The 10,654-nt window shown below is 44.1% G+C and overlaps 1 protein-coding gene across 1 annotated transcript; it reads right to left on the bottom strand.

Annotated features, from left to right (window-relative positions):
* Positions 1 to 9,038: 9,038 nt before the first annotated feature.
* On the bottom strand, positions 9,039 to 9,708 carry LOC136524856 (uncharacterized). Its single transcript, XM_066518100.1, has one exon. The coding sequence runs from the start codon at positions 9,608 to 9,610 to the stop codon at positions 9,209 to 9,211; it is 402 nt and encodes a 133-aa protein (XP_066374197.1). The 5' UTR covers positions 9,611 to 9,708; the 3' UTR covers positions 9,039 to 9,208.
* Positions 9,709 to 10,654: the final 946 nt, after the last annotated feature.

Here is a 10,654-nt window from a genome sequence, read left to right on the forward strand (position 1 = left end):
CCAAGAACCAGCCTCCAGCAAATCGCTCCATTATAGATGTCCAGCAGCAAAGGTTGATCGATCACTTTTAGTGTTCAGGAGCCAATTTTGCCTAAAAGAATGATCCAACATTTAAGTAACAGAAGGAACCGTCACTGATCATTGTCAATCAGAAAAGTACATATTGGATAGGATGGATTAGGCTACAGAATTAAGTCTAGAATGGTCTTTATAACATACAAACCGTAGCAGCAAAACCAAGCATTGAACATGTATGGAGGACTGCCAAAAAAAAAAGTACGTATAACAGATGAAATACCTTAGATTCATGTCGGCACCATCAGGAAAAGAACCCCAATAACTTGACAACAAAATAACCAAGTAGAAATTTCAATTTGTCCAGTAGGGGTTCCAAACCCCTCCTGTTCCTTCAAAAAAAATCAATTTAACATTCCGAATGCAGCTTGTGCAACTAACAAGCTTAGTGCTCAGCATAATATGACAAATGCACAGTAAAGAACACCAAAGGCTCCCAGTTGCCACAGCATTTTAGGATCCTTATCAGCAACCAGTGCATGCTCAAATTGAGAATTCATTTCATTCCACTGACAAAGCATTGCCTGCATCAACCTTATAAGCATGGGTCTTTGTAGATTAACATTCTGCCATGTCGTTGTGGCATTGGCATGCCTTCTTAGGAAATGGCGGTTACACTTAGATTGGTTATCCGTGCTAGAGGGCACACTAGCGATCCACAGCATTAGAGTGGCACTACAGCAACTACTTACAGGAGACAAGCTACCTTGGGACAAATGGAAAATGGGCAGCGGGCAACCAATACAACAGTAATTTAAAATTATCTTCGATTTCCATTCACTACCCACTGAAACCAAACAACAAGGTGTTATCCCCCCAACAGTGGCACACTTCATTCTGGGATTTGGAGGCCTTGCTGAAGCTTGAGTTTTTTAATTCATGCACCAGAACCATCAACCGCTAGCTCCTCATCTGTAATGGTCAATCTGGTGCTGCACAACACAAACATTAAAAATAAATATATGCTGATTGTGGAATCGGTATGCCATCAGTGTACATTTTCTTACCAAGAAACATGTTCCAACAAGGTGCTAACCAAGCACCCCTAGCTACACAGTACCCACAGTGATAGACAATAGAAATCGTGTATATTATGTGGAAGCGTGTTGAACCCCTTAGGGCCACGTAGCTCTGTTAAATAATGGTGATAACAGCCATCACCATAGCAGTACAAAAGGCAAGCTGTACACCATTCAATCATGGTAATCTACTTGCATAGATGGGCTACAAGATAATCTACTTTCCACTAATCAGGGATTGGTTGTCTAACACACAGCTCCACTGGTTATTAAGAGCCAGTACTTGCACAAATCATTAAGGGAAGATCGACTCAAACCCACTAGAGAAGACCTCTCTTTGTTTAACAGAGATATCATCAATTCATCCATGTCTTTATATTTTTAATTTTAATTCATTTTTTACTGAATTCAGCAAAGAAAATGTTCAGCATTGGTCATAGGCACAAGGCAGGCATCTACAAGGAAGAAAGCGAGATGACTTCAATTTGCTCGGTATTTTCAGCCTACAATTCTCAAGACCACATCAAATGCCTATCATAATAAGATGTATAATTGATGAATAATTTTGTGTAGATAGTGTCAAGGATGGTCTGTAACTAAAATAAAAGGTGTAGGTAGGAGTAACAGAGTTTGGCATGTATATCTATCTTTCATAAACTCACTGACCACACACAATATCATGGGCACTGTCCATATTGACAAGTTCCGAGTGAAGTTATATATACCTGGAGTGTAGAAGCTCATGTAGGGAACGACTTTTATCACACAAATTTTGTTGTTCCCGAGTTCCTTTTTCACCTGGTCCGACATTAGATTAATGCTAAACACCCCATCATCCGTGTTGAAGAAAAAGACTCCAGGGAAGAATCCAACAGGAGTAGGGTAGATGGATGAAGCCTTGACAGGGAGCTGCTTCTCGAGTTGAATGACTCTGATTCGTATCCATACTATGTCTCCATCAGGACTTGTCCACACTACGGGCCTGTTTGGTTCGCCTAGTAGCTACTAAATTTAGTAGCTTTTAGTCACTTTAGTAACTTTTTAACCAAACGCTATGACTAAAAGTTACTAAAAGGGCTTTAGTCCTCTCTAGTAACTAAAAGTGACTAAACCGTTTAGTAGCTACTAAAGTTTAGTAGCTCGACACAAACACCCCCTACGTCTCCATCTGGACTCGTCTCCATGTCCATGGACCAGAGGGGGAGTCTGGTCCCTTGTCCTAATGCGACTCCCAGGGAACCATCCTCCATCCTCATGAGCACAGGATCACACGCAACAGAATCAGGAGGCAGGAAGGACACAAATGTTTCTCCCGTGGGCAGATCACACCCAAGAATTCTCCTCTAAAAAGTACAGTGTGTCCCCCCACATGGGCAGTGGGCGCCACATTGCCAAGGTAGCACCTGGCGAGTGGCCTCGGCTCGCTCCAGGCGCAAGCCTCGGATGAGTAGACCCTCAATGTGGACTTCGCCGCGACGGTGGCCACGAGGACGATGGCGATGGGCCCGCGTTGGCAGTCGAGGTGGTCGCAGGAGCCATTGGCCGCGAAGAGGCAGAACACAGCCGCGTTCCAGTCGGTCGCGAACAGAGACACCTCTGGTAGTTGCCGCCACTCGTCCGTCACGGGGTCCCACACCATGAGCCTGGGACGACTCCCCGGTTCGATGCTGCGGAGAGAAGGACGCGGCCGTGGCGAGCGTCGAGCACCAGCCACCCGCGGTGCTCGGCGGGGGCCGGCGGGCGGAAGGAGGAGGTGGAGACGAAGCGGGCCACGTAGGGGCCGGGTCCCGGCTTGCTCGTATTGGCGAGGAAGCCGAGCGTCGGGGGCGTGCGGTGGAACTCGCGGAACCGGCGGCGGAAGCGGGGAGTGGAGATGAGGCGGCACCAGGGCTTACAGACGAGCGCGGCGGGAGGCGGAGAAGGAACTCCTCGACGAGATCCTCCGGCACCGCCATGCTGCCCTGCCAGGAGGTCCGCATCCCCGCGCCGGCGGCAAAGCGAGGGTTTGGTCGTTTGGTTGGGGAGGAATCGAGAGAGAGGGCTGCCCTGCCAGGTGGGGTCTAGTCGTCAGAGAGGCAGGGGACTGGGCAGCCGGCCCCACAAGCCAGATGAGCAAAATCCATCTGTCCTCAAACAGCTATCAGCACATCACGAAGTAATTTGAGCACATCTGCATCCTTAATAATGCCGTAAGTCTTGGAATTAGAATTATACAATGATTTTAATTCATGAACTTGTTCCAAATTCAGGTCTCTCATGTTTGAATTTACGAATAGAAGATTTCAGTTCCTGGCCTACGCCCTCAGCCTGAAGATTTCAGTTCCTGGCCTACGGCCTCAGCTTGAAGATTTCAGTCGTCTTCCAGGAAGGCAGGAGCTCAAGATTTTCGGGATTTCGCTCCATTCCACATTGACATCAACAAATTGGTGTTTAGCATGGCACACTCGCTCTAAGACATGGGACTTGCTGATAATAATCATTCAAAATTTTGTTAAAAATGATACTTTTGTCAAAATTAAAACAGAATGACAACGTCAAAAAAAAAACAGAATGTTGGGTCTATGACAACAAACTGTGTGCTTACACTTTGTTTGATTAATATCACTTGAGGAGACGCCGAAGTAGCTGGCGGTCAGACGACTCAGCAACAGTTAGATATCTGAAAATGTTACCCAAAGAATTGCTGACACGGCTGCTAATGAGTGCAGCCAATAGTTCTGATTCTATACTCCCTGTTCGGTTGGCTGGTTCATATTGTTGCTGGTTCGTGAAGAAGTACTGCTGGCTAGTTTGTGTGAGAGAAAAATACTGTTCTGGCTGGAAATTTACGATCGTTTACGACAAGCCACAGCCAAACGAACAGGCATACTACACAAACTGAAAATTTCTAAAACCACAAAAACTAACAACCGTTTATAGGGTATAGATGTTTGTCAACTTTTTCAGATAACATAAATATGCTGTAGGGGTGCCAACCCCTCCAGTTTCTCTCAAAAAAAAAAAACTTTTTCACATCAGTTCCAGCATACAGTTATCACAAAAACGTAAGAAAGTTTGTTATTGACTAAACTTAGAATTGCATTCTTTCTGAGAAACTAGCTAGTACTCCGTAGTTCAGTATTGCCATGGTGCTATTGTTGTGCCTAGTCTAGTCCCACCCAGCAAACAACGACCTCTCCGGCTCTACCTTGTCAAATCATGCAACGACCCTCCCTCAGTCCCTCTGCAACCGGGAGCCTCTTGGAGAGCAAACAATGAGACTACATACTGCTGCACTGTTGCTGTTCTACGTCATCGATCAGTCGTCCGACCTCAAGAGCACCCAAAACGTTGTCATCGAGCCTGTAGACGTGATCACAAGAGTATTGACTCATCGTGTTCCTGGTGATCAAATTGAAATCCCCCTGTTCGCTTGGGCTTGTTTGGCTTATACTTTTTCAGTCAACAAACAATATTTTTCTCTCACACCAAATCAACCAACATTACTTTCAGCCATGGCCAGGGACGTAGCCAGCGGTGGGGCTAGGGGGGCTTCAGCCCCCTACCCATCCTAAGCACGTGGAGTTTTCCAAAGTCCTCCCTTAAAATTTTATGCATATATGTATTAGGTAGGAGGGGCTAAGGTTAAGAGAAGATAAAAAAATCTCTATTCTTTTGTTCAGCCCCTCCTAAATTTTTTTCTTGCTTCGTCACTGGCCATGGCTTATCAACCAAACAAGCTCAAATAAACAGGACACGTGTCTGTTTTGTTAGTTGGAAAATTACAGATAACACAAGTCCCTTCCTGCTAAAACATGTGATTGCTAGCAGTACAACACGCGTTCGACTTTAGACGCCTTCCTAAGAATAAATGGTTAGCAAAGCTTGTGCCTGGAAGAGAGAATAGCTTGCATCCCGGGCTGAATTGTCTATTGTCGAATCAGATGCCAGACGATCGAGAAATTCTCTACCTAGTAATGGGTAATGGTTTGGTACAAGATGTTAAATTCAAACTAGTAACGAAGAACTGGTGCCTTAGCACTGTAGGAGGAGAAGATATGTTGTTCCATAAAGAACAATTTCTAAATGTTCTTGGATTATGGAGGCTTGGCAGCTCCATCGAGTAAATTAAACAAAAAATATATTTTTGGAATAAAAATATGCTAATGAAGCTTTCCTTTCTACTACTTTGTGTCCATGATCTGATTACAGGAGCTGAGTGATAATAATCAGATAAAAGGCGGTGCCTTTAGGAAAAAGGGAATACTGGCCGGTGGGGTCTTGGATCTTTGCTTTGGTGCATCCTTTGCAGAGTTCTTGGATAGAATCATTGTGATTGTGACCATTTGCCAACAGGAATCCTCCTGATCCTCACCCAGGTGCATGCCAACTCAAGTCTCAAGATGCACAAGTATCTCCAATCAGATGCCCCTAGATCTTGCATAGATTAATTCCAGGAGAACCAAATCGAAAGCTAATATATATTGTGGTGAGGGGATCTATACCGAAGGAAGAGTTCCCTTTCTATCCAGCATTTGATAGTTGTTTCGACTGAAGAATCTGATCTTGGTCTGTTTTGCTAAAGAGGTGCCCTCGAAGCGTGCAACTAAAAACGCTGAAAGCGATTTAATTAAGGGTTAAGTCCAATTTACACCCTTCAACTTGCAGCAAAGTTCGGATTTCAACCTCAAACTTTAAAACCGGACAACTTTGGTCCTCCAACTCTCAAAAAAGTTCAACTTTCAACCTTCTGGACGGTTTTGCGGGTGAACAGTAACTTTTGATATTTTCGGGAGCGCCGAAATTTTATATTATTTTTTCGATAAAATATGGTGCTGAAATTTTATATTATTTTTTCGAGCATCTTACTGTCATCAAATGAAAAAACTCAAAACTACAAAGTTGTAGATCTCATCGAGGTCTACAATTTACATATAAAAATTATCTTCATCCGACATCGTATTGAAGGGTTTTCTATTTTTTGAAATTTGAGTCTCATCACGCGTGAAACAATTTTATCGCGTGATGAGACTCAAATTTTAAAAAATAGAAAACCCTTCAATACGATGTTGGATGAAGATAATTTTTATATATAAATTGTAGACCTCAATGAGATCTACAACTTTGTAGTTTTGAGTTTTTTCATTTGAGGACGTTAAGATGCTTAAAAAATAATATAAAATTTCGGCGCTCCCGAAAATATCAAAAGTTACTGTTCACCCGCAAAACCGTCCAGAAGGTTGAAAGTTGAACTTTTTTGAGAGTTGGAGGACCAAAGTTGTCCGGTTTTAAAGTTTGAGGTTGAAATCCGAACTTTGCTGCAAGTTGAAGGGTGTAAATTGGACTTAACCCTTAATTAAATCGCTTTCAGCGTTTTTAGTTGCACGCTTCGAGGGCACCTCTTTAGCAAAACAGACCAAGATCAGATTCTTCAGTCGAAACAACTATCAAATGCTGGATAGAAAGGGAACTCTTCCTTCGGTATAGATCCCCTCACCACAATATATATTAGCTTTCGATTTGGTTCTCCTGGAATTAATCTATGCAAGATCTAGGGGCATCTGATTGGAGATACTTGTGCATCTTGAGACTTGAGTTGGCATGCACCTGGGTGAGGATCAGGAGGATTCCTGTTGGCAAATGGTCACAATCACAATGATTCTATCCAAGAACTCTGCAAAGGATGCACCAAAGCAAAGATCCAAGACCCCACCGGCCAGTATTCCCTTTTTCCTAAAGGCACCGCCTTTTATCTGATTATTATCACTCAGCTCCTGTAATCAGATCATGGACACAAAGTAGTAGAAAGGAAAGCTTCATTAGCATATTTTTATTCCAAAAATATATTTTTTGTTTAATTTACTCGATGGAGCTGCCAAGCCTCCATAATCCAAGAACATTTAGAAATTGTTCTTTATGGAACAACATATCTTCTCCTCCTACAGTGCTAAGGCACCAGTTCTTCGTTACTAGTTTGAATTTAACATCTTGTACCAAACCATTACCCATTACTAGGTAGAGAATTTCTCGATCGTCTGGCATCTGATTCGACAATAGACAATTCAGCCCGGGATGCAAGCTATTCTCTCTTCCAGGCACAAGCTTTGCTAACCATTTATTCTTAGGAAGGCGTCTAAAGTCGAACGCGTGTTGTACTGCTAGCAATCACATGTTTTAGCAGGAAGGGACTTGTGTTATCTGTAATTTTCCAACTAACAAAACAGACACGTGTCCTGTTTATTTGAGCTTGTTTGGTTGATAAGCCATGGCCAGTGACGAAGCAAGAAAAAAATTTAGGAGGGGCTGAACAAAAGAATAGAGATTTTTTTATCTTCTCTTAACCTTAGCCCCTCCTACCTAATACATATATGCATAAAATTTTAAGGGAGGACTTTGGAAAACTCCACGTGCTTAGGATGGGTAGGGGGCTGAAGCCCCCCTAGCCCCACCGCTGGCTACGTCCCTGGCCATGGCTGAAAGTAATGTTGGTTGATTTGGTGTGAGAGAAAAATATTGTTTGTTGACTGAAAAAGTATAAGCCAAACAAGCCCAAGCGAACAGGGGGATTTCAATTTGATCACCAGGAACACGATGAGTCAATACTCTTGTGATCACGTCTACAGGCTCGATGACAACGTTTTGGGTGCTCTTGAGGTCGGACGACTGATCGATGACGTAGAACAGCAACAGTGCAGCAGTATGTAGTCTCATTGTTTGCTCTCCAAGAGGCTCCCGGTTGCAGAGGGACTGAGGGAGGGTCGTTGCATGATTTGACAAGGTAGAGCCGGAGAGGTCGTTGTTTGCTGGGTGGGACTAGACTAGGCACAACAATAGCACCATGGCAATACTGAACTACGGAGTACTAGCTAGTTTCTCAGAAAGAATGCAATTCTAAGTTTAGTCAATAACAAACTTTCTTACGTTTTTGTGATAACTGTATGCTGGAACTGATGTGAAAAAGTTTTTTTTTTTGAGAGAAACTGGAGGGGTTGGCACCCCTACAGCATATTTATGTTATCTGAAAAAGTTGACAAACATCTATACCCTATAAACGGTTGTTAGTTTTTGTGGTTTTAGAAATTTTCAGTTTGTGTAGTATGCCTGTTCGTTTGGCTGTGGCTTGTCGTAAACGATCGTAAATTTCCAGCCAGAACAGTATTTTTCTCTCACACAAACTAGCCAGCAGTACTTCTTCACGAACCAGCAACAATATGAACCAGCCAACCGAACAGGGAGTATAGAATCAGAACTATTGGCTGCACTCATTAGCAGCCGTGTCAGCAATTCTTTGGGTAACATTTTCAGATATCTAACTGTTGCTGAGTCGTCTGACCGCCAGCTACTTCGGCGTCTCCTCAAGTGATATTAATCAAACAAAGTGTAAGCACACAGTTTGTTGTCATAGACCCAACATTCTGTTTTTTTTTTGACGTTGTCATTCTGTTTTAATTTTGACAAAAGTATCATTTTTAACAAAATTTTGAATGATTATTATCAGCAAGTCCCATGTCTTAGAGCGAGTGTGCCATGCTAAACACCAATTTGTTGATGTCAATGTGGAATGGAGCGAAATCCCGAAAATCTTGAGCTCCTGCCTTCCTGGAAGACGACTGAAATCTTCAAGCTGAGGCCGTAGGCCAGGAACTGAAATCTTCAGGCTGAGGGCGTAGGCCAGGAACTGAAATCTTCTATTCGTAAATTCAAACATGAGAGACCTGAATTTGGAACAAGTTCAAAAATAATATAAAATTTCGGCGCTCTCGAAAATATCAAAAGTTACTGTTTATCCGCAAAACCGCCCAGAAGGTTGAAAGTTGAACTTTTTCGAGAGTTGGAGGGCCAAAGTTGTCCGGTTTTGAAGTTCGAGGTTGAAATCCGAACTTTGCTGCAAGTTGGAGGGTGTAAATTGGACTTAACCCTTTAATTAATAAAAAAAAGACGACCTCAATCACTCTCATGTATCGGTCAACCCAAATTCCAGACCTTATTTATTTATGTTGCACAAGGCCAGTGGTGCGCCTCAGAGATTCATACAGGGTTCAACAGACTTACTCAGTTACTCCATCTATATAGTACTTACTGTAAGACATGGTGAAGGCAGAACTGCGCTGCGCAGCATCGTGATGAGAACGAGCTCACTTGCGGCCATGGACGAACATGAGGCGGAAACCACCGAGCACTGTGGCAGCGGCCATCACCCAGGCCAGGATCATGAAGCCGAGGGGCAGCATCGTGCCGAGCTTCCAGGTGAAGCCGGCCGTGAGCGTCGTGGTGAGGAGCCACACGGCAAGCCTGGCCCGGCCCTGGGCCACCGACCCGGGCGGCGAGAGCTGGAAGCGGCGGGTGGCGTAGAAGAGGGCGAGCAGGTTGAGGTGGGAGAGGCCGATGAAGGCGAGCGCGCCACGGTTGTCGCGGACGCGGCGGACGGAGAGCACGAAGTTGCCGGCGAGGACGACGAGGATCACCACGGTGGTCCAGGGGAGGCGGCGGGCGCCGTCGGGCGCCGGCTGGCGGTCGGAGGGATCAGGGCCCGCCATCGGGCTGGCGCCGGTGGTGGGGAGTGGCCGACTGGGGAATAGTGGGGTTTCTTCGATCTCGGAGACCTGCTTCCTGTAGTCAGTCTGAAACCGTGTGCTGCGGTGCTGCCCTCTTCTCTTAAGTCTTTTATTTACTCTTCTAGATATAATAATAATATATTTAGATACGACTTACAAAATAGATATAACTAAAAAAATCAAAACGATTTATAATTTGGCCGTGTCGTTGTTAGCTGTAGTCCATGCGTGGTGTCATGTTATCAAGTCAGAAGTCCGGCCGGTTTCCTTTCAAAAAAAAAAAGCGGATTTGAAGAAAATGAATTCTTTGGAATAGAGTACTATAGTGCGGTCTTTAAAAGACACCATGTGATCGAAATCCTACGAGCGTTAGGAAGGCCCCTTCTCTCAAATGCTAGCACCGCTACCTTTTAAAATTCCGGTCTCTACAGTAGAACAAAGTTTTGGAAGTTGCTAGGAAGGTGCTCTGAATGTCTGAAAGCACCTACAGAGACACTTCCCCGTGGTTCCAACAAAAAGTAACTACGCGCGTGTTCAGTTGAAGTCCAAAATCTCAAAAAGTGCTACAGTATCTGTCACATTGAATATTTGCGGCCCATGCATGGAGCATTAAATGTAGGCGAAAAAAAAACTAATTGCACAGTTTGGTGGGAAATTGCGAGACGAACGTTTTGAGCCTAATTAGTCCATGTTTGAACACTAATTGTCAAATAAAAACGAAGGTGCTACAGTAACCCCAACTTCCAAATTCATGGAACTAAACAAGGGCTACATGTGCATTCTCCCAAAGCATACTACTAAAAGTCAAATTTCATCTTTTGACATTTGTTTTACCTTTTCAGTCCCAAAAGCCTGTTGAACATGGCCACAACGCACGTTTCACCCTGTTCTCCAACCTTTTGTCAGAGCAAGCTATCACTGCTTGTACGTACAAGCTATCCTGGTCATCTGCAATCTGCAAAACCACTATGCGAGCTGATTCGAACGTTCGATGGAGACGTGGAAGCTGAAACTTCCATCCAGTGT

This window comes from Miscanthus floridulus, chromosome 18 (genome assembly GCF_019320115.1).
Source record: "Miscanthus floridulus cultivar M001 chromosome 18, ASM1932011v1, whole genome shotgun sequence".
In the NCBI taxonomy this organism is placed as follows: Eukaryota; Viridiplantae; Streptophyta; class Magnoliopsida; order Poales; family Poaceae; genus Miscanthus; species Miscanthus floridulus.

What these genes read in the sequence shown, in the direction of transcription:
- LOC136524856 (XM_066518100.1), bottom strand. Translation starts at nt 9,610, where the DNA reads ATGGCGGGCCCTGATCCCTCCGACCGCCAGCCGGCGCCCGACGGCGCC.